A 24,686-nucleotide genomic window follows, 5' to 3' on the forward strand; every position below is an offset into this window, starting at 1 on the left:
TGAGTTTGATATTTACTGTCCCTCAGAGGTGATAACTTGGTTTTAAGCTGTTATTGCTGGGAAAGGTTTTTGTCTAGACTTCATTGGAAGATGTAAGTGCCCACATGCTCTGAGAACCTGTTTTAACCTTTTTTCCTTCCCTTAACCTTTCCTTTCTACAAAGTGTACTAGTGATATATAAATGCCATTACTGTCCTAGTTGGTTAAGTCACCTCAGGGTGTAGGAAGTGTGTAAAAAAAAATCTCTAAAGAGTATCTACTAGCCTTGCGTTGATTCTGGAAAAGTATTTTAAAGTAGATTTGATTGTTACCTATATTGCCCTTTTTAGAGAATGCTTATTTAAAAACTGCTAATAAATAACTAGTTTTTAATTAAACTCTTGAGTGCAACTGTTATTTGTATTTGTGAATTTCATTGCTCACATTTACCCCTATTGAGATAAGCCTGGCTGCTCCGTCACACTACCAACCTGTCTAGTGCAGGCCTATACCAAAAGGTGGGTTACCTAATACCAAGAGTACAAGTGCTGTGCAGTTTCCCACATGGTTACTGCATCAATTCCTGCCTAACAGGCTGTCCAATCAGGACAGCCAGAGACCCCCAGTGGGAGCTGGTTCTGTTCAGGCACTCGGGCAAACAAAGGGAAGGGGAGTGAAAATCTCCTCCGCCACTTTCTGCCTGCCCAGACACACTGGAGCCTAGACGGGGGCACCCAAGGGTTTCAGGCAGACACGCCTCGTGTATAGCCGGGGCTTTGGACGTAGCCTGCGGTGGAAAATTCACACAATAGTTGGTAGAACACGTCCACGGTCGCCAGCCATAGCTAGGAGTTTGTCTGTGACGTAAGTCACAGGAGCAGAGAAAAGGGGGGGGGGTTACTAAGTATCCGCCTGGCACTCCACAGAAGGTGGTGTGTGCCAATCTCTCAGACTATAATGTTTTAGCAAGGATAAGAAGTGTAGTTTCTCTAGGATATAGAAAAGAATCGCAGAGGACTCCAAAGGGTCCCCAGCAACGCTGCCCATAAGGAGCTGTGTGCTGCAATAGAAAATTACATATGCCTTAAAAAGAGATGGAGGAAAGTAGACTCCACGGTACAGTAAAACACAAAGAACCAAGTTCCAAAAGACCGAGCCCATAAGAATGAATGAGTGGAAAAAGGTTCATGGAGAAGATATCAACCTTGTTTTATGCGGATGATTCTGTAATTCTTTCAACAACTCCAATAGGGTTGAAATACACAATGAAGTGTTTTGTTGGAAAGTGTAAGTAACTTGCCTAGCCATGAATGTTGGGAAAAACACGGTCCTATGTTTCCTGCTCAACAAAACATGTAGACAAAATTATGCGCGACTTTTGAAAGGACTGTGTTGGAACAGGTAAAAACCTATGATTATTTGGGCATACGATTTTCAGAGGCTGGCACTTGGAATAAACGGGTGGACAAATCTTAAACTACACTTGCAGAATACAGTGGAGGCATGACCTTTTTTTAGTAGATATGTTAAGGGGGCTGTTTCACCAGCATTGAAATATATTGGAAGCAAGCAAGAGCTGCGGCACTGTATGGTGCTGATATTTCGGGCTATCTTAATCCTAGCCCTCTGCAGATAGTTGAGAACAAGTTTGTGAAGAGCCTACTTTCACTTCCATTGAGCACCCTGAATGCCCATCTTGGGCAATTAGTCATGAGATTGCCCTGAGACCAGTCCTGTATTGGGTAAGGTTTTGAAGCTCACCAAATCTTTCAGTTTATAGAGCAGCGTTGAAACATGTTCTGTCAATAGCTGAGGAGAAATCACTGCTGTGGATGGTGCACGTAAAAAAGATGTTGTATTCCCTGGATTTTCTGGGCTTATGGTCTGATTCCTCGGCTATACAGGCTATCACTGTGACATCAGTAAAACAAGCTGCTCTGGCTCATGCAAGAAGGTGCATGGAAGAATCCTGTTGCACCACAAGGATGGGCACAGAATATCTCTTTTGCAAACAGGATTTTGGTTACGAACAATATCTTTATTTCATTAGTCCTCAGCTAGCAAGAAAACCCCTTATAGAGTTCGGATTGGGCACATTGAAGGTTGCGTCTGTGACAAAACTGTGGGTGAGTTTGACCAATGGTTTGTGTGCTTTGTGGGGCAGCTGAGGACACTTTGGTTAATTTTAGTTTAATTTGTGAGGGTCATAGGGGGTTAATAATCGCATATTTAAAACCTTTGCTTAACTGTAGAGTTATTTGAATAGTTGCATAAGCGCTGTATTTTTGTAACCAAATACATCTACAGAGCTTGGTTAAATAGGGGCGGAGAAACGATTATAGGAGCCATCCCTGTGCAGATGCTTTTGATACTACACTAACTTGGTTTTATAATCCTGAAACGCAATGCGTGATTAATGCACTGCGAACACAATACTTTTTTCAGGTGCACCTATGTTTTAACTAAGACTATTTTTTCTCTGTGATGGAAGCATTTTTACTTTTTTTTGTCAATCTTTTTTATTGAAACATCAATAAACATTGAATTCATTAACAAGCCAAATCAGTGGCAATATTGATTGATTACAAAACGCCGGTCAATCGCCCCAGTGGCACTTGTCCATTGAGTCATCTACTCCAATTCATAAAGTTCATAACATTCAACATTTGTCACTGTGCTCCCAACTTCAATTAATTTATAACAATGCATTAACATTTCATTTTAACATCTTTATAATTCTTTTAGTGAATGTATTTCATAGATATCCCTTGGGGTATAGTATTACAGTTTGTGTTCCGTAGCGGACTTAGTTGGAGAAGAGAAAAAAGAAGGGAAAAAAAAAAAAACATTCAGTTAAATTACAACTTTCACCAGAGTCACCATTGGATCAGTTAAATTACCCCCTTCACCAGAGTCGCCATTAGTTCCGGGTATTGCCCCCAGTGTCCCCCAGCGTCCCCTCATTTTGATTTCAAGTCGATAGGTCTTTCCTTTATTCCCAAGCTGTTCAGGGCTGGAGGAGGTATTTAACCAGTCTGGGTTGGAAGAACATGTGTTCTTTTTCCTCCACATGGTCTAGGAATGGGCCCCAGATGTTCTGAAATGTGTCTGTCTGGCTTTCCATTGCAGCCGTTAGTTTCTCTATTCCCAGAATATCCCAGACTTTAACCCACCAGTGCGCAATATGGGGACCCTCCAGTTCTTTCCAGAATCGAGCGTGCGTGAGGCGGGCCATCATTAGTAGTTGTGTGATTAGCCGTGCTCTGGGACCAGATTGTGGATAGGATCCATCATCTGGGGTGTCGCCCAACACCATTATTAGTGGGTCCATGGGGAGAGAAGTGCCACAGTAGTCCTTAATTTTGGACCTGATCTCTAGCCAAAAGGATTGAATGATCAGACAATGCCACCACATGTGCCCCAGATCTCCCTTTGCCCCACAACCATGCCAACATACATCAGGGTAATCTACATTCATCGCATGCAGCCTCTGCAGTGTGAAATACTATCGATAACATATCTTAAGTGCGCACTCCCTAATAATTGTGCATCTAGAGGACCTATGTGCTCTGTCCCAGATTCTCTGCCATGATCCTGGGGCCATCTCTCTCCCATGCCAACATGTAAGAAAGTTTTTCTTCCTCTGGGGCGTTTTCTAGAAGGCGGTAGCACGTTGCCACTTTGTGTGAGCATTGTCCTTCCGAGAAAGTTATCTCTAGGCCCGTGGGATGCCTGATGGCCGCCTTTTTTACCGTCGGATTAGTGACCCAGTGTCTGAGTTGTATATATCTAAATCTCTGTTTCTGGGAGGTTGAATTTCTCCTTACACTGGATGAAAGTTAAGGGGTCATTACACTGGATGAAAGTTAAGGGGTCATTATTGACATATAGCTCCTGTAGTCTCAGGGTCCCAACTCCTGACCAGTTTTGGTATGATTTAAGTTGGAGCCCTGGAGTAAACACTGGGTTCTGCATGATTGGGGTTAGAGGGCCTAGTCCCGGGGCGATTCCCCTTAGGGTAGTCTGCCTGTCCCAGCATCGGAGCGTGGAGCTCGTAGTTGGGAGAAGGGGCCTCTGAGAACTCCGTGCTTCCCGCGGTAGGAAAGGGAGGTGAGAAAGAGGAGCCCCGGAGAAAAATTGTTCAATGTCTTGCCATTTGGGGGGATCATCCTGAATTGCCCAGCTCAGGATGGGGGCAACTTAAGTTGCTCGATAGTATCTTAAAATGGAGGGGAGCCCCAGGCCTCCTAGCTGCCTGCTTCTGGTGAGAATCTTGCGCTGAATTCTGGGAGTTTTACGCTGCCAGATGAATCGGCATATCTCTTTCTGCAAGTCATGTAAATCTCGCTCTGGGATGTGGACTGGGAGCGCTTGAAATGCATAAAGAAGCCGGGGTAGCGAGGTCATTTTGATGGCTGTTACACGCTCCAGCCAAGATATCTCCTGGGGGGCCCATTTTAGTATTGAATCCTTTGCGTCTTTTATCAGGGGGGGGATATTGGCTTTTGCCAGACCAGAGTATGTGGGAGTTAAGTGCACCCCAAGGTATGTTATTTTGGAGTGTATCCTGCTAAGGGAGAAGGTGTTCTGTAAGGCATTTAGCGCCTCTGTCGTTTCAGAAAGATTCAGGCCCTTTGATTTGGCCATATTTATTGTGAATCCCGCGATCTGCACAAAACTTCCAAGCAGGCTCATGAGCGGAGGGACCGAGGTCTGAGCCTCTCTCAAGAAACAGAGCGCATCGTCCGCATATATCGCTACTTTGTGGTTCTGGTCTCCTACCTCGAACCCTTGAATTTTGGTTAGTATTTGGGGAGTAGATGGAGACCAGTGTGACTCTACGGCCATCTAGTGTGGTGTTGATCAGCAAGAACCTCCCCTTCTGAGGTGAAGGCGGATGTGTTGGGCTAAAGGTTCCATTGCTAGAGCAAAAACCAAAGGCGATAGTGCCTGCCTGGTCCCTCTACCGAGGGGTATCTGTGGTGTCCAGTGAGTGTTGACTCGTATTTGGGTAGAGGGGATCCGGAAGTTGGCCAGGACCAATTTAGAGAAATGTGGCCCGAAGCCGAAACCCTTCAGGACCAGATGCAGGTAGTCCCATGACATGCTGTCAAAGGCCCGGTGGGTGTCTAGGGATAGTAAAGAAAGGGGACCTGGTATGGAGGGGGCTAGAGCTATTAGGTCTATTGCTCTCCGAATGTTATCATGGGCTGATCGGCCCTGAATAAATCCCGTCTGGTCCCTGTCTATTAATTTAGGTAATATTTCCCCCATGCGCTGCGCTATGATTTTACTGAACAACTTGGCATCGGTATTGAGCAAGGCAATGGGCTGGTAGGAAGCACAATCTGTTGGGTCTTTTCCGGGTTTCAGGAGTAGGGTTGTGTTTGATTCAGCCATGGATAGTGTAACCGACCCCGTTTCCCATAGGGTGTTTGAATAGTTTTGTGAGGTGCGGTGTGAGTTCCTTTGCAAATGTTTTGTAAAACTTGTTTGTGCATCCATCTGGGCCCAGAGCCTTGCCAATAGGGAGGGCTTTGATGGCGAATTCAACTTCTCCGCCGATATTGGGACTTCTAAGGATTCTAATGAAGATTTTGGCAGCTGTTGAAGGTCAGGCTTGGATATAAACTCTTTGACGTATTGTGGGTCTCCCTTATGTGGGCTTGCATGTTCCCTGAAAAATGGTTCTATAATGCGGCATTTGCCCTCCTCAGAGTATGTGCCTTTTTCGAAGGGATTGTGTCCTCCGACGTATTCCTTATCTTAGATAGAAATCCTTCAGCTTTGCTGGCCTCGGAAAATTTTTTCGCCAGAGGGCGCTGCGCGTCGATGATCGCCGAGTCGATGACCCTCGACGGCCTCCGTGCCGACGTCGACGTCATCCTGCCTATAAAGGCCGCGCGCAGCGTCCGTTGCACAGTTCCGTTTTTCCGCGCTTCGTTGTGCCTCGGAACACCGTTGCTCAGTTCTCGTCAAGATAACGTATATAATAACTACTATTTACCTCGATATCGATGGCATCCTCCTCCGACCCGACGACCCCTCGGTCCGGTTTCAAAAAGTGCCGAGACTGCGGGAAGAAAATGTCGTTGACGGACCCTCACAGGGTCTGTTTGTGGTGTCTGGGAATCACGCACCAGAGTTCGGAGTGTGAGGAATGCCTTTCCATGACGGCGAAAGCCTTGAAGGAGCGTAGGGGGAAGCTCGAGAGAGGTAGGTCAACTTTAACTTCCTCGAAAGCTTCTTCGGTAGAGTCGAGACGTTCGTCTCCTCACCATAAAAAACACTCTCGATCTAGATCACGAAGTGGCTCCCACCACTCGTCGACATCGAGACACTCGAAGAAGAGACGTAGGAGATCCCCTTCGTCATCTTCGTCGAGTTCTCCTGAGAGAGTTCATTGCCCCACAAAACGCAGCTCGCAAGCTGAGTGGGAGGAATTCAGGAAAAAGATGCTAAGCGTCTTCGAGAAAGCGGCCTCGTCCCCCTCGAAGACAGCTGAGGGTGATACCCCGGGTAAAAAACCCAAAAAATCTAAACGCCGCGAGTCGCAGTACCCGGCGGAAAAGTCAACCCGAAAGCGCCTCGAGCCATCGGGAGATAAAGCATCATCGACGCCATCGTCGAAAACTCCTTCGAAACAGAGGTCGGCGCCATCGACGCCGTTGTCGAAGGATTCATCGGCGCATCAGTCGATCGAGTCGACGCCGACGTCGACGCCGATATCGACGCCGGTGAAGGAAAGAACCACGGCTACTCCACAGCCAACGGTTAGACAAAAGACCTCCGACTCGACGCCGAGAACGTCGACGTCGTTCTCGAGCAAGACTCCGATCCTTTCGAGTTCTTCGAGGCCTAGTACACATTTCTCGACGCTTTTCACGGCGCCTTCGAGTACTTTCACGTCGGTGTCGACGACATCGACGTTTTCAAGGCCTGTGATGATGGCTCCTTCTGCATTGGAAATGGGGTTTATACCATTCCAAAAACCAATGTATCCCCCTTTAACCTCGATTTTTGAGGAAAGGGAGGATTCAGACCAAGATATTGATTTACAGAGGACCACATCACCAGAGCCAGAGACTTTCGCCTCTGAGGAAGGAAGATTAAAAAATCTTCAGGATGCACTTCAGGAAGCTAGTGGCTTGGACACTTCTCCTGAAGCAGAATTTATCAAACCAGACCCAGGAGAACATGCGGAGACTCCATATAGAGCTCTGATGTCTAGAATCATAGAATTTATGGGTTGGTCTGCACCTTCTCCTGCCTTTCAGCAGGATGACCTCACTGACATACTGGACAAGGGCCCACAGGAGGATCCTGTGGTTCCATTTCACTCTGCTCTACAGAGAAGGATTTTGACAAACTGGGAAACGCCAGAAATTATCCCGGCAGTAAATAAAAAACTGTCAACAAAATACAGGGTGGCTAGTTCTGACCCTGAATATTTGTCAAAACACCCTACTCCTGAGAGCTTGGTTGTACAGGCTGCAACCTCATCAGGCAGCACATCTGCATACCCCACTGCTCCGCAGGATAGGGATGACAAAAAATATGATGCCATGGCTAAGAAGGTTTTTTCTGCCTGTAGCATGGCGTTAAAGTCTATTAACGCGACCTGTACGCTCGCTAGGTTCAGCCACACCCTTTGGGAGTGCGCTTCATCAGCGGCTGACTGCCTCCAAGAAGGAGAGGAAAGGGACGCATTTTTAAACATCATCAGGGATGGTAAAGATGCGATGTGCGAGACCCTACAAACTGGCCTAGATTCTGCTGACAGTATCAGCAGGGCCATGGCGGCAAGTACCACAATCCGCAGGCATGCGTGGTTGAGGAAGTCTGGTTTTGCCTCTGACGTGCAGACCAGGCTTTTGAATATGCCCTTTGACGGTTCTACCCTCTTTGGAAAGAAGGCGGATGACAGTTTGGAGAAACTGCAAACGTCCAAGGCAGCAGCCAAGTCATTGGGAGCTGCTATCCGTCAGAATACCTTTCGTCCTTCGGGATCATCGTGGAGAGGACGGTCCTTTCGTTACTATTCCTCATATGGAAGGGGCAGGGGACGACCGGCTCAAAGAGGCCAAGGAAGATTTACCCGTGGTGGACGGGGTAGGGGAAAGAAAGCCGCACCCGCAGGAGCAGGAGCCACTTTACCTTCGGCAACTGCATCAGCCGCTTCAAAACCACTCTGAGGTCTCCCCTCACAGAACACCAGTAGGGGGCAGGTTAACTCACCATCTGACGGAATGGCAGGCTATTACGTCAGATGCTTGGGCTCTGGAGACAGTAGCCCAAGGTTACTGCCTGCCCTTCCTACATATCCCTCAGAGTCATCCACCGGGGAACAACCCTTTGAAGCTTCCAGATCCGCTCCTCTTGCAGGAGGTTTTAGACCTGCTAGAGAAAGGTGCCATAGAACTGGTACCTGTAGCGGAAAGGAACAAGGGTTGGTACTCCCCCTACTTCATAATACCGAAGAAGGACGGAGGACTGAGACCCATCTTAGACTTACGGGAATTGAACAAATTCCTCCGAAAGGACAAGTTCAAGATGGTGACTCTCTCTCAGATCCTTCAGGCCCTCCAGCTTCAGGACTGGTTGGTATCTCTAGACCTCCAGGACGCTTATTTCCATGTGCCGATCCATCCCAGGCACAGGAGATACCTGAGGTTCGCAATTGGCAGCTCTCATTATCAATTTCGAGTTCTGCCATTTGGGCTAACCTCCGCCCCGAGGGTCTTTACCAAGCTAATGTCGGTTGTGGCTGCAAGTCTAAGGAGGGAAGGGATTCATGTCTACCCTTACCTAGACGATTGGTTGATCAGAGCTGTATCTTCGGAACAGGCTCAGAGACAACTAGATTATGTTTGCCACTTCCTTCACAAGCTGGGCTTCTCCCTCAATTTAAAGAAGTCACAGATGATACCATCACAGAGACTCCAATTCATTGGAGCAGTCCTGGACACTTCCCTGGGAAAAGCCTTGCCACCAGAGGTGAGGGCTCGAGATATTCTGCAGATGGTCATCAGATTTCAGAATGCCCAATATCTCCCAGCCTACGACTTTCTGAGGTTGCTAGGCCTCATGGCATCCTGCATATTCCTCGTGCCGGAGGCTCGCCTGAGAATGAGATCCCTCCAGTGGGCACTGAGAACTCAGTGGTCACAGTTCTCAGGAAGGATGACAGATCTCCTTCGGATCCCGGTCAAAGTAGCCCGAGACCTTCAGTGGTGGGCCTGTCGGGAGAACATCCTGAAAGGAGAAATGTTTTGGCAACCATGGCCGGAGATAACAGTAGTCACGGATGCCTCACTCACGGGGTGGGGAGCTCACGCCAACGACTTGACCATCAGCGGTCGTTGGTCTCCATCGGAGTCCAGACTACATATCAACCTGTTGGAGCTGAGAGCCATCAGACTAGCGCTGAAGGCTTTTCTGCCGTCTGTACGGGGAAGAAACGTCCTAATAATGACGGACAATACAGTGGCCATGCACTACCTCAACAAAAGAGGAGGCGTAGGCTCACTACCACTGTGCAGAGAGGCGATGCAGCTCTGGTTTTGGGCAATTCAGGAAGGAATCTCTCTATCGGCAATTCACCTAGCCGGAGAGAAGAACTTGACAGCGGACGCTCTGAGCAGGCAGAGCACAGTCTCTCACGAGTGGGAGATAGCTCAGGAAGTCCTTCAAGAGATCTTCGCCCTTTGGGGAACCCCTCAAGTGGATCTGTTCGCCACCAGTATCAACAGGAAGTGCGACAGATTTTGCTCAAGGGAATTTCCCCCGAGAGGAGCTCTAGGAGATGCGTTCGTAGTGGACTGGGAGTTCCCACTTCTGTACGCGTTCCCTCCGGTCCCTGTCATTCCTCAAATGATCAGGAGGTTGAGAAGGTTTCGGAAGACCATGATCCTAATTGCCCCGGATTGGGCCAGGAGAACGTGGTACCCGGACCTTCTAGACATGTCCATCTGCCCTCCAATTCGACTGCCATACAGAGAGGATCTTCTCTCGCAGAAGGAAGGTCAGGTTCTCCATCCAGCCATCAAGACCCTCAACCTTCACGCTTGGTGTCTGAAAGGTTGAGGTACAAGGATTGGGACCTTCCGGATGATGTTATGGAGGTGTTGCTTTCGGCCAGAAGGCCGGCAACTAAAACTCTATACCGCTGCCGTTGGAACAAATTTTGCAGCTGGTGCAGAGAAAAGAATATTGAACCCTTTTCTTGTGGTACACCTATGGTGTTGTCATTCTTACTTTACCTGGCTAATTCAGGCCTACAGGTTGGCACAATTAAGGGCTATCTCGCAGCGCTATCAATCTTTAAGCGCACTGCAGAGGAGCCTTCATACTTCAAAATTCCATTGGTAATACAATACCTAAAAGGATTAACTAATGTTTATCCCCCGAAACCTTTTCAAGTTCCCTTATGGGATTTAAACCTAATTTTAAACTTCCTAAAGGGTGCCCCTTTTGAACCACTACACTCTTGTTCATTGAAGCTTCTCACCCTCAAAACTGTTTTGCTAATAGCATTGACATCTGCTAGAAGGGTTAGCGAGTTGCAAGCCTTATCGTGTAAACCTCCACATACAATCTTTTACAAGGACAAAGTTGTTCTTCAGGTGAAGCCTAACTTCCTCCCGAAGGTAGTCTCGGAGTTTCACATCACTCAGAAGATTATATTACCTTCTTTCTACCCTCCTCCTCATCCGGGGAAGGAGGAAGAGAGACTGCACAGGCTGGACCCTAAGCGAGCCTTGAGCTTCTATATCAGCAGATTGGCTAAGATCAGACAAGCAGACCAACTCTTTGTAGGTTATGCAGGACATAAGTTGGGCCTTCCAATAACAAAACAAACCATCTCCAGATGGATTATTTTAGCCATTCTGGAGTGCTACAAATTGGCAGGAAAGGAGCCTCCTCAAAATCTAAGGGCTCATTCTACCAGGGGTATCGCAACATCCTCAGCCCTTCAAAGAGGGGTGCCAATTCGAGATATATGTGCGGCTGCCACATGGTCGTCCGCACATACATTTACCAAATTCTATAGCCTGGATTCCTCCTCTAGTCAAGAAACTAGATTCGGCAAGGCTGTGTTACACTCTGTCCATTCTGGAAGGGTAACATAACTTTTATTACTCCCGCCTCCAGTCACAATACCACTGCTATGGGAGTCTATCTAAGATAAGGAATACGTCGGAGGACACAATCCCTTCGAAGAACTAGTTACTCTTACCTTGTAACGTTCTTTCGATGGGATGTTCCTCCGACGTATTCCTTATCGACCCTCCCATCCATCCCCGCAGTATGACTTCCTGTGGGTTTGCAGCCTATGCTCCTTCAAGGTGATTAGTCTAATCCAAAAACATTACTGGGGACTACAAAACGGAACTGAGCAACGGACGCTGCGCGCGGCCTTTATAGGCAGGATGACGTCGACGTCGGCACGGAGGCCGTCGAGGGTCATCGACTCGGCGATCATCGACGCGCAGCGCCCTCTGGCGAAAAAATTTTCCGAGGCCAGCAAAGCTGAAGGATTTCTATCTAAGATAAGGAATACGTCGGAGGAACATCCCATCGAAAGAACGTTACAAGGTAAGAGTAACTAGTTCGCCTGATTTATCTCTCAGGAAATCTATTCGGTTTTGTTTAGTTTGTTTACCTAGTTTGGCCGCCAGTAATTTGTTGGCCTTATTTCCTTTTGTGTGTAAAAAAAAAAAAAAAAAAAAAAAAAAAAAAATAGCTTGGTGCGCATCATACCATAGGCCGCCCTCCCATGTGATGTGCTTCAAGCGCCTTTTTTGCCATCCTCAGGTCCCTTGGTGAACGCCGGGAGGGTTTCTTCCTGTGCGCTTCTTCAAGTCTGAGTGCTTCCCCTTCTAATTGCTCTCTTAACAATTTCCTAGCTCTCCCTCGTTGTGCTACCTGGTCTATTAAATGGCCCCTGAGTACTGCTTTGCTCGCATCCCAAATCGTGCCCCAGTTCACATCACCCGTGTCATTCTCGCTGAAGTATAACTCCATAGTTTCTCTAATGTGGGTGCGGATCATTGGGTCATCTAGCAGGAAGTCATTTAGCCTCCAAGAAGGTTTTGTGGGAGGGACCGATCGGAAGGGGGTTATGGACAGTGATACCGGGGAATGATCTGCTAGTGCTTCGGGGAGTATGTACACTTCCAGCACATTTTGGATCAGCGAATCAGATATGAAAAACATGTCTAGCCTTGAGAATCCCCCGTGAACCGCCGAAAAATGTGTCGTTCCTTTCTTCCTGGTGGCAGTATCCCCATACCTCAATCAGGGAGTGTTCTTTCAGCAAGGAGGTGAGGGCCTTAAAGTTGTTCCCATTGTTTGCTGTTGGCGGTAATGTTTTATCGACTAAGGGGTTGACCACCGCGTTAACATCCGCCCCTAGAATCACTTCCCCCTCTGCATGATCAAATAAGCTTTTGACAGCTTCCTGAAGAACTGGTTTTGGTTAGTATTTGGGGAGTAGATGGAGACCAGTGTGACTCTACGGCCATCTAGTGTGGTGTTGATCAGCAAGAACCTCCCCTTCTTATCTCGGACCACTCCCTGGGTTTTAAAGGAAATCCCCTTGCGCACCAAGATGGCAACCCCTCGCTTCTTCTGCCTGCTTGAGGCAAAGAATTTGGTGGGATAGAGCTTATCATTAAGGCGGAATTCATCGGCCGGTTGTAAATGGGTCTCTTGGAGAAACCAAAATGATGCGTCTAAGCGTTTTAGTCTGTGGAGGAGAGCTTTGCTTTCAGGGGGGAGTTCAACCCTTGCACATTGAGCGAGATGAATTTATAGCTAGGGGTTGCCATGGTACGGTCGCTTGGGTTTTTGCCTTAAGCTGACTCTTAGCCAAGTCCGGAGTGGGGTAACTTCTTAGATTGGACATTGCGGTGCAACCTGACTGGAAACTGTGGTGAATCAAAATAGTGTCCCCCTACCATCTTCGGGGTGGGGTTATACACAAAAAACGCAAAGAAAGGGTTATAATAGGAACAGACGGTATCAAATGAGCAAGCTACTTTCAGCAAAAATTGCATTGTTCTTAGTCCCCAGGGTAATTTAAGCCAAGTGCGAGGTATGTCGGGCGCCATCCATTCCGGCGCCCAAGTCAACTTATTAAACAGAATTTTCAAACCCGAAGTCCAGCTAAACATGAGATCAAGTAGGGGCACGGGAGTGCCCTAACTTTTCTTGGGCTACAGTTGAGGTGAGCTAGTCTCTTACTGCTGTTTCGGTTGAGGCTTCAGGTGAGGCGTTTCCGGGTGCTCTTCAGGTGAGAGAAAGAGGTTTCTTATGCTGTCCAGAATTCCCCATCCTGCCAAACAAATCGCCTTCTTCGGGTGACCACAAAGGCCCAAGAGAGGTCCAAAAGGTGGGTGTTTCTCCTCAGTGATCATTTAACCTCTTACCCTCGAACTGTTCAGGTTGCTGCCCAGCTCTCTCTCTCCGATGATGCTGGAGGTGAAGCCTCTTCTGGAGCTTTGGTTGCTTTCCCAGGGTCGGGTTCGAAGTTTGGGGTTGTAGCGGACTGCGTTCGGCGACGGGAACTCCCCCGCCTAGCCCTCGGCGGGGGGCGCAAGGTAGAGCCATTCTCCTCATGGGATCATGGGTTAGGGGCCCCATCTTCGGGTGTCTCACCCATGAGGCTTTTCGCTTCTTCCTCCGATGAGATTATGGAGTTCGAACATCAGCTTACATGGGAACCCCCAGCGATAGCAGATTTTCCCGGTCCCTCAACCAGGACGTCACCTTCTGCATTCGCCGTCTGCGCGCCAATGTATAGGGGGCCAGGTCTTGAAACAGTTGGCTCTCTGTGCCCTGAAAACGTATTGAGTCTGAGTCCCTGGCTGCAGCCATGATATCCTCCTTCTGGCGATAAGTGCACCCAGGTGAGCACGTTTGGAGTTAGGTTTTTCTTCATCTGGGCTGAAGAATACACACAATGTGTTCTGTCTAGCTTTAAGTCTTCGTTTGGTGGCAGCTCCAAGAGGGCTCTAAACAATGTCTCTACGTATTCAGCCAATTCGCGGTCGGGAATCTTCCGGGGGATTCCCCCGAAGACGCACGTTGTTTCTTCTTCTAGATCGGCCTGTTTTGCCCAAATGTCCTGAAGGTGCTCCTCGATGGCCTTTACTCTTCCCGCTAACGCTTCGTTGTCATGAGATTGCACGCAAGTTACATTCTCCAGGTCATTAACCCTGGACTCCAGTCCCCCAAGGTGGGATGTGAGGTCTGCCAGTGACTGGGCCAGGGAGTCCTTGGAGGTCTTGATCTCCCTTTTAATTTCCTGGGTGGTGATTTGTTTAAAGGACTTGCACATTCCCTCCAGATCTTCCTTGGATACAGCCATGTTAGCGGTCGCTTCGGGGCTGGGAGGGGGTGAATTTCGGCCGTGGTGTTGCTTGTGAGGGGTGGGTCTCCGAGCTGGGGTGTTAGATAGGCCTGAATGCTGTGTGACTTCTTTTTAGCTGCTGTTTTGGACATCCCTTGCCGGGATTGTCGGCGTCGCCTATTTGCCTTCCCAGAACAACCAGATGCACCCAATGAGAGAGGCATGCAGGGGTTCCCAACGTGTGTTTTTATTGTTCATATGAGCCCTGCGGGGTGTATGAGGCTTCAATTGTGTTGTGGGAAGCCCATACCCAACCGTTGGGATCTCCCTCCAAAGCTCTCTCCTTAAAGGGGAGGCTCCCCACAGTCACGACCCACAGTCCTAGCTCTGTACTCCGGGGCTCCCGCACTCACCAGGTCTTTGTTTCTATGCGGTCCTCTGATCTTTTTTCCGTGTTCAACGTGATGGATGGATGGAGCCGGCGCCGTGGAGCGCCCGGGCCCGGCGAGGCGGTGAAGGCTCGCCTCTATCCCCGACACTCCGACAATGCCCGCAAGAGGACCGCCCGCCGCTAGACAGGCAGGCCACCAGATTCCGGGGCCGGGGGCCACCCCTCTTCCCGTCCGGCGTGTCACAGTATCCCCCTGGGTTGCTCGCGGGCATCCAGCTCCACGATCTGTCAGGGAGGGGAAGGACCCCTCTTGGTGTGGTCCACAGCACCCCGCACCGGCCGAGCAAAGCTCGCAGGGGCGGCACCACGCTGCAGTTGAGGGAGCGGAACCCACCTCCCCTCCGGCGATTTTCTCCCTTCGGCCAGCAGGCTGCCAGGCCAGCCCTCAGGCGGTCGTCCCAGCCGATCCCCTTCCCCGCACCGCCTCTCCTCCTCTCCTAGGGCTCCTGCGCCGCCGGTGCGCCCCCCGATCCGAGGTCCCAGGGCAGGCCGAGCGAACGCTGTGTTTCAGCCGTGGCCAGGGGGCCGCGGATCTCACCCCTCTCCCCCCCCCCCCTCCCCCCAGTGTCCTTCACCTTTCCGCCAGGCTGCCGGGAAGGCAGCACGGCTTGTCTTCGACACCGGCACCGCTCCTCCTCCCAGCCAGGGGCTTCCCCGCTGCTGCTTTCACTCCACCTCCGTTCCCACAGGGGTGTCCGCCTACGAGTCTTCTGATCCGCTATCCCTGCCCCTCGTTGTCGCCCTGGCTAGCGGTGGAGGCTCCGGCGCGGCCGGTCAAGGGTTCCTCGTCTCAGGGGCTACCCAGGATGGCGCGCGCTGGCATTTTTGGGTTCCTTGCAGGCAGGATTCATCGCTTAAAAAAGGCTCCAGATAAGGAGTTTTAAAGCTCCAAGCCCATTAAGAGCCTTACTAGCGTTTCATCTTCATTTCAGATATTTGTCGGACGAAAATTCTTCCGTTATTCGGGGGAAATTGCTTGACTTGGGCGCTGTGGCATGGAGCTCAGGGGAAACACGACCGCATGGCATGCTGCCTAGCCACGCTCCCCCGGAAGTATTTTTAATTTTATACTGTATGTACATATATTTATGATTCATGGTGTTGTGATTCTTTTACTCCTTTATGTGATTGTACCTAATGACAATATGTCGAATAAAGGTTAATGAAAGAATAAGCTGCTGTGTGCTGCAAAAGTTAAACATAGATGTATGGAGGAAAGTGGACTCCTTAGAGTTCGAACAGTCAGAGCAAATAAGAATGAATGAATGAGTGGAGATGGGCTCACCTCATTCAGGATAGAAAGAAAAAGGTCCATGTTGGGTAAGATTTTAATAGCAATGATACATCTTCCTGACCTGAGTCAACCCCAAAACCTTTTGCTTTTACTGGTGGATTATTTTTCCTTATACCTCTGCGAGTGGGAACCTTTTATCCACACTCACAGAATCTTATACTCTTTTTTATGGGTGTCATTTTAAAAATTATCCTTGTTGACAACGTTTTGGCAATAAGTGCCTATTGTTGCTGGGTTGCCCTAGGTTTCTCTGGCTAACCTAGGGAATACTGCAGTTCCCAAAGGTAGAAAGGATCGTTGGATCCCTTTTTAATGGCTGTTGGCAGTGAACCTTTTTATTAATTCGGTGCACCTTTACCGCAGGCTGTTTGCACAGCCCTGTTAAGGGCACCCTTGGGTGCTCATTTTACCAAAATGGTCCCTGTCCTTCTTTTTTTTGGCATTTTAGTGTTTCTTGTCCTTTCTTCTTCCTTCCCCTGACATCCAGGGTGGGAAATTAATTTGTGAATTGTTATCTTCGGTGAGAATCTTGTTTATTTCCCGCCCATGCTCCAGAGTGTCTGTGAAGTCAGCAAACGAGGGAGGAGACCATAACTCTGCAGTCCTTTGTCTTCTAGCCTGCCTTTGAGAATCAAGTTTAAAGTGGGTTGGCTGGCTGTCCTGAAAGGACTGCTAACCCTACAAATTTGAATGTTGCATGACTTTTCGATTGGCGGTTTCCTGCTTAAACGTCTGATTCTAGAGGCTGAAGAGGTAGTCGACCACTGAACCCAAAACCGAAGAGAAAGAGGAAGATGAAGAATTCACAGCTAAGATGATTTCCAGCGACTGGAGAGAGCATGCTGTGTAACTGGAGCCTGCTGCAAAAACCAACGACCTCGACCCAGAGCCTGGTGAGACCCACTAGACTCGTGAAGACCTGCATTTTGAGCCATCCCACGTCATGCTGCAGTAATCCAATACCCTGGGACCATGAGCCATTGTGTGGTGCATGGCCTGTTGAATTCCGAATCCCGCTGAAACTTTGTAGGCATCCTGCTGGTTCTCCAGAGACGTGAATAGAGTCCGAAAAGTCCACTCACCAGAGTGCTGGACCTTGCCAACGACGAGAATCCGACCGGTGACATTGTCTTCTGTGCTCCTGAAAAAGGCTCCAAATCCGCGTCCAGCAAGGAGGAAAACCTTGCCTAGAGCCTTGCCTGTGACCCTTGCTGCAAATGTCGCCCTGTGTCTCGTCTTCTTGATGAAGGAATTCAACGACTGGGTTTTTGGATGCAAATCCTCAGGTGATCCTGCTGCAAAATCTTCTTTTGTGCCTGCTTGAGTGTTTACTTACCTTAAGTCTCTTGTGATTCCTGTGTATCTGAGAGTTTTCTGTGATTGGGAGGTCTCTTGTCCAGTTCACCCAGGCCCACTGTTGAATCCTCCTAGGGTGTCTTCTCTGAAGTCCCTGAACCCTCAACTAACTAAAGTAAAATACTTACTTGTTTGAACAGTCTTCCTCTGGAACTCTGAACTTTGCCAGCAATAGAGCCCTACCTCACCCTACAGCTGGCTCCTAGACCACGAGGGTCCCTCTTCTGCCTCTTAGAGAAGCTCATGTACTAGAATTGGGAAGGGCTGGATACTTTTAGGGGTCTGCCTTGAAAAGTAAAACCAGTGTTGAAAAGTTTACTTACTTGTGAATGAGTTAGTTGGTAACTTTGAACTGTGAGTGAATAGTTAAAGAAGGGTATCACCTTAGTTATGTTTTGCCATTCTGAAAAGTTTACATAGGATTTACTTACTTTGAATAAGCGGTGTGCCTTCTTACTTACCTGTGAATTGGGCTCCCTCTTCTCAAAAGTAATGCTGTTGGTTTCACTTATTCCTATTCCTGTTAGGATAATTGTAGGAGTGTCCCCAATTGGGTCTGGCATCCCCTGACTTGCTGTTAGCCTGTGCAGAATAAGACTGCGTAGGTCATACTTACCATTTAGGTTGCTGGTAGCTCCTTGCAAAAGTATAGAGGTGTTACTTGCCTTGTGTTAGCTGGGTGTCTTCCAAAAATAAGTTAACAAGTTATTGCTTTCCTTAGTCTGTGTTAGTGCGTGGTACAAATATCCTTTAACATTATCACCACCGGAGTGGTCCCCTGGCACTCTGGTGGCTCTGAAAAAGAGAGGGGTGGTGAGTTAGTGGGAGTAAGCTGGAAAAGTGCAAGAGAGCAGTGATGTGCTGTTGGCGGCCTCAACCCGGAATTCGGTTGGCTGGCCTTGGGGTGTTTTCTGGTCGGTAGCCGTTGTGTGCTGTTATGCAAGTCTGTGTGGTTTGTTTTGTTGGAGTGTGGTGAAGTTTGTGCAGATTATTGTGTTATAGGTTTGTGGTTGTGTTTGGTTAGAGTTTGAAAGGTATTTGCAGAGGGGTGAAATCGTTAGTGGATTGGTTAACTGGGTAAATTCTAACAATCGCAATTCTATCTAAGTGTGGCACATGCTGACATTTTAAAACCTATCTAGGTGCAACGCTGGCTAGTGTTTACGATTACGTCTAGATGCAACGCCGGCTAATGTTCAAGATTACGTCTAGGTGTGGCACATGCTAACATTCACAATCCTGTCTAGATACTGTGCAGGCTAATGTTCTCAATTCTAAGTATGGCGCATACCAACATTTACAATCCCATCTAGATGCAAGACAGGCCAGAGCTAAGAAGTCCATCTAATTGTTTCACATGCCATTCACATTTCTATCATTTCTATGAGAGTTCTATCAAGTTTGGTACATGATAACTTTCCTAATTCCATTTAAGTGAGGCATATGCTGATGTTCACAAACTTATCCAGACGTGACGCAGGCCAGCTTCCACAATTCCCTCTAGGTGTGACACCAAAGAACATTGACTAGTATGTTGGGATACAGGGCAAGTCAACATTTCCAATACTGGCATGTATACATTCAGACTGGTGGTCACAAATCTTTCTAAGTATGCATGGTCTGAGTCTATCTTAGTCTATGTTATGGAAAGGTAAGAAAGAGTAGCAGGGGCTTTTTGGTGTAGAGTAATTGCTCTACACCCCATCCATGCTACACTTAAAGTTTTTGTTGGTGTCTGTTAACTGCTGGCTTCTCTGGCTTTCCCTGCGGACACGTCTTGGAGCCGCCATTGTAGGAGCCGCCCTTGTCTCGGGGGCCCTTAGCCGCAGGGGCTGCCAGGCAGAGGGCTACCTTGGTCGGTTCATTTAAGACCAGACAGTCGGCCATTCACTGGATGGATGGATGGATGGATGGAGGGAGGGAGGGAGGGAGGGAGGTCCGGGAGGCGGGTGCAGGGTGGGAAAGGGACAAGCAAAGGAGACGGGAATGGAGCAACATGAGGGGGCTGGGGGCACATGTGGACATGGCTGCTGGCCACATGATGGCAAAAGGAGCAGGGGGGGTCCCTGTAGCTCACCTGGAATCGCTGCGTTGTAAATGGTGTTATCCCACGGTGTAGCTGCAGACCCACCACAGTGTAGGCCCAGGTAGCCAATCACGGGTGGAGGGAGGTCCGGGAGGCGGGCAGAGGGTGGGGAAGGGGGAAGCAAAGGAGACGGGCAACGGAGCAACACGAGTGGGGCTGGGGGCAGATGGGCACTGAAAAGCAACTGTAAGTAAGATTACACAAGGGTTTACTTACCTTGAGTATAAATAACTGTGTTATCCCAAAAGAAGTTCTAGGTTTTTATTGTTCCTGGTATAAGTGTCACTATTCTGCAAAGTATATTGTCCAGTTGATATTACTATGCGGTTTCCTGCTGAGCATCACGGTACAACTGCTAGGGTCTACTACCCTGTATTTCTGGAAGTAATCTGAAAGGAACTATTGGTTTCCACTTCCCTAGAACTACTGTTGGGTGATCCAAATTAGGTTTTATGCTTTGGTCTGTGTACCTTCAAGCAGCGTAGTGTTTATATGATCTGTGATAGTACTTATTTCACCCAATGTTCATCTTGGCCTACTATTAATAAACCATTTTTACAATACATAATGTTTCAGTGTTTCTTTGGACCCATTTGGATTACAATTTCTTTGTACTGATTCTACTGCCCTCTCTCTCTCTCTCTCATTCTCTTAAAATTACACCTGTCTGCGCCACCCTGAACTCGGGCGGAACAGCCTTATAGTAAGAGTGGAGTCTTGTCCTGCCTCAGTTGAATGGGTTTGCTAAGCCCTTAGTTAGACTTCAGAAAAGCTGTCCTAACAGTCCAGAAGACCAGTAAAAATTGCTGGGGTCTCACTAGGAGAGGGGATGAAGCATACAAATGATAAATCTCCCTAGCACTCGCCCCCTAGAGAAAGGTCACCTTCTAATTTGGGAAGGGCATAGCCATTGCTGGGACCTTTGACCGCTTCCAAAAGACAACCGTTTCCTCAAATCAAGGTTAGGATAATATTCAGCTGACTGGCCCAGTCAGTGTCGAAGCTGGTGAAGGCGCATGGGGCTTTTCTGACTGCTCTGCCACAGCTCTGTTTGCCAGGTAATGCCAAATTCAATAAGTGCTGTGTTTCAAGATAACCAAAGGTTTGGTTATTACTTCCTATGCCTTCGCTAGGTACGTTAGATATTGTACTCCGAGATGTCACTATTTTCACTACATGACACTGTACCTCTGAGGTCTTAATTGTGAATTCAGTAATGTTTTGTAGTCCTTAAACACTGCATTATCCATATAAATGTCACTGTAGCATACTGCAGTCTTTAAACTTCACTTTTTTCTGTGTTGGTCTGTGGCCAGCTGTGGTTTTGGTTTTCAATCTGCCACCTTTGTGTTGCTTCTTGACTTCTGTTCTCTGCCTTGTTTGTAGAGAGTATTTGGCCATTTTTAAGAAGACGGTGGCAATGCATGAAGTGTTTCTATGCCGAGTGGCAGCACATCCCATCCTGAGAAAGGACTTAAATTTCCACGTCTTCTTGGAGTACAACCAAGATGTGAGTATGCATCAACACTTCAGTCTGTAGAATTCCGGATTTTGTGGGGCTGGTGTTAGAGGGTGGTGAGTATGCTGTCACATGGTGCACGCCTCTGTTGTACAAGCCAAGCCTGAAGCATACTATTTTTCGTGTCTGTATTGTCAAAGAACAAGCACTTTATTCCCTTTTTTTCTCCAGTGGATCCTTCTGAAATGTGCGAGTGGCTAATAGGGAGGATGGTTCCCCTGTGTCCATTTTACCTTGTGTTGCTCCAGGTCAGAAGCACATTAGCGTAGACCTTTTTAATCAGACAAGGTAGCTATAGGAAGCGTCCCCTGCTGAGTGTGCCATAACAGTTTCAAACAGTATATCTCCGGTTTTCCATTTGCGGTTTTAAACTTCACTGTGAGGTTTTCTGAAATGGAGAGGTCTGAATTCAGTCTCTTGCAGCCTTTCCTGAATAGGAAGAAGTGTGAATGGGATTTCCAGTCTAGCTTTTTTTTCTTTTTCAACAGATTGTTTTAATTTTCTTTCCAGCACAGTATTACAACGTTGCATGCTCTCTGCTCCCGGAAGGCAGCTTCCTACTCTGGAAAGGCCAGATCTACACACAAACACGTGGAGAGGCGTTGCCATTGCACCCGTGGTTTTGCTGAGCCTGTGTGGTTTTTTTTATTGTTTTTTTTTTATACTTGCAGTTTTCCACTCCAGCATTCGCTCAACCGAGTGAGGCCCCTTACTACCCTGCCTTCCTTCATAGTCTTGTGATTTATTTCCCTATTCTCCTTCCTCTTAATATTGCACACTTTAGCATATCCGAAATCTAGCTTAAAGCCCATGGCCAATTGGTTGGGATCACCCTTAAGAAACTCAACCAAAGTATGCGCTTTTAACACACATACACTTACATATGACACTTTTGTGAATGTGCTGCTTGTCTCTCTTTCTGCAGTGATTCAATGTGATGCCAGAGGCATGGATTGTGAAGCAAGTGGGATTGAGGAGCAGCAAGTGCGGGAAGCTCTAGTTAAGGAGAAGGGTCCGGGTGTGAGTTGGAAACCCGTGTAAACATGAAGGCAGTTGGAGGTGGGGGTTTGGGGCAGAAAGAAGTTTCTTTTTACAACCTTCCCACATACTGATTTGGTGCCTTGCTGACTTTGGTATGCAAGGCCTTTTTAACCTCGCTCACTTGCTTCACTCATTTTATTTTGGAGGCATTGTTGAGCCCTACAGTACACCCGTGCAGGGGGACCCTTAATCCTTCATTCAAATGTATGAATGGAGAGCAGCACTACCACCCTTATGGGGAGTACTTGAAACATTCTTTCCCCTTTCTTTTCTGTTAATTATTTTGTTAGTTTCCAATGGATCCTGATCAGGCTGGTGGCTTTACTCATTTTTAGGTTTTTGAAGGTGTCCTACAGTGTACCATTATTCCAGTGGTTCCTCCTGTTCTTTGGATGCATTCTCTTTGTTGGACACCTTCATCCCGAGTATGTTATGTTTATTGAATTTATATAGCGCTTTACGCCAAAGCGCTTTACAGAGTAAACAACAAGATACAACATTTAAAGAGTAGGTCTGGACATGGCCATATTTGTACCCAGCAAGCTGGAGGAGGATGGGCGCAAAGCAGGATTCGGGGCCAGTGCAAGTCGCGCAATAGAGACGAGGACTGCAAACCCACTCTATTACCGGACCCATGGAAGCCCTGACTAATATTAAGAGCAATATATTGGGACTGAAGGACCCTGAGGACAAGTACTCGGAGTGACGATCACACTGGATTCAGCTTGGAAATTGCAGCAGAACATGTTAGGTACAGCTTTTTACAGGGCTGGTAAAGGAATCTGGTACCCAGGGCCTGAAGGGTGACCAGTGTAATCCTGTGTACAGAGGAGGAAGACTCGGCAAGCAGAAGCAGCAATGGGGAAGGCACAAAGACTGAGGGACCCGACCAAAGGAATATGGTCAGCTTGAGGGTCAAGAGGGTGCAGCCAGCCAGAAAAGTACAGTTCCCACAATGGGGGCAATGAGTGGAGGCAATTTTGGACTGTCCACTGTGGAGCCGAGGTGGATTAATGGCGACCCACCACTCGTACAAGCCAGGAAGGCACCCCACCTTGAGGTGTTTGGTTCTGGGAGATTTTGTAGGGAGGCTGCACATCTACTGCCAGGAAAAAGTTCCAAGATGAGACTGCTAGTCCGGCAGGGAGAGGACGAAGAAGACCCCAGTATTGGTGTTAAAGTACTAAAGCAGAAGCAAGGACAAAGGCACCAGGGTCCAGACAATGGGCCTCATTAGGGGTCCAGCAGTAACTGTGCCTGTAAAACCGGCAGGTAGCGGCCGGACCCGTAACCAGTTACCAGCGCCTGACTTGCCGCTAACACCGGGGTATTACATCCCCGGCGGACGGAAAGTCGGGCGCCAGTGAAATGTTGTTCCCCATTCCTATAGTCCCATAGGACTGTAAGGGAATGGGGACCACGGAAACACTGGCACTGGTAATAACGCTGCCGGTGCTTCCCTGAAACTCTGTGGGCGGGTGCCTGTGGGCCCGGCAGGTCAGATGCACCAGTCAGCCGACAGGTCAGACCTGCCGGGCGGGAGGGCCCCGCCGAGCAGAGTTGTACTTAGCCAGTCCAGAAGCAACAGAGCTGGTAAGCTTACCGGCAAAGTTGTTTCCGGGCCAGCAAGGTTGTAATGAGACCCAATATTGCCAAACCAGGTTCTCGGATGCAGCAACCCATCTTCATAGCTGTCGTCCAACAATCCAAGTAGGAATCTAAGAAATGGTTAGGGATTCCCCCAAATCAGCACATTTACCAGCCCTCCAGTGAAGGCACCAGGCAGACACACACAGGATTTGATGGTTTGCTAATCAGGCTGGCACTCACAATCCCTACACACTCATGACATTGCACACAGGATGTGAATTGTGCACATCGGGGGCAAACATGCAATAAAACCTTGTTTAAATCCATTTAGAGGAGGGTGCAGGGCTGGGCTTGGGATTGGCCATTTTAGTCTTCCCACGTAGTTGCCACAAAGGGATGTGCCAAATCAAAATGGCCGGGAGTAGGGATTTCAAAAATGCATTAGTACCCAGTTTGCTACTGTTAAGATAGATTTTCAGAATCTGCCCTTTTGACAGATTCTGAGAGGCCACCCTATTCTGGCTAACTGGGAAAGACGCTAATGTCTAGCCAAACTCTATCTGGGTAGTGTGACTGAGCAGCAAGGCTTAGACTTGAAGGGTGCATTATGCGCACACATAGAACTCTTAATTATACAAGTTAGCCAGAGTGCATACACATATAATTGAGAAAGCCCTATATCATGTACCGGCTGAGAAATAAGTCTCTTAAAGGAGGTTCCAGAAGAAGTGTGAAGATGAATGGAAGAGAAGGCTGGTGACGTCTCATGAAGCAGAAATGATGCACCCAGAAGAGATGCCAATGAAGAAGGTGAATAGATCTTATAGAATCCGATGGCGAATTGAAGAATTGAGCAACATTTCATGTGCAGAATGAAGATTGCATGTGCACAGAGCACTGAAGAAAATTTAAGCCGTTTTATAGATGTACAGATGCTGAAACTCAATGTGGAAATGAAAGACAGGAGACAAAACACGTGCTGCAATAATCTTTATTATTGCCGTATGGTTGATC

General features: G+C 48.1%; 1 protein-coding gene across 1 annotated transcript in view; it reads left to right on the forward strand.

Moving 5' to 3' along the window:
* The window catches only part of SNX6 (sorting nexin 6), a 470,945-nt gene that overhangs the window by 118,365 nt on the left and 327,894 nt on the right, over positions 1 to 24,686 (forward strand). The window contains exon 6 of the mRNA XM_069638456.1: positions 20,909 to 21,032. Coding sequence (XP_069494557.1) covers positions 20,909 to 21,032 — 124 coding nt within the window. The remainder of the gene's footprint in view (positions 1 to 20,908; positions 21,033 to 24,686) is intronic.

Source organism: Ambystoma mexicanum, chromosome 14 (genome assembly GCF_040938575.1).
Source record: "Ambystoma mexicanum isolate Mex_15411 chromosome 14, UKY_AmexF1_1, whole genome shotgun sequence".
In the NCBI taxonomy this organism is placed as follows: Eukaryota; Metazoa; Chordata; class Amphibia; order Caudata; family Ambystomatidae; genus Ambystoma; species Ambystoma mexicanum.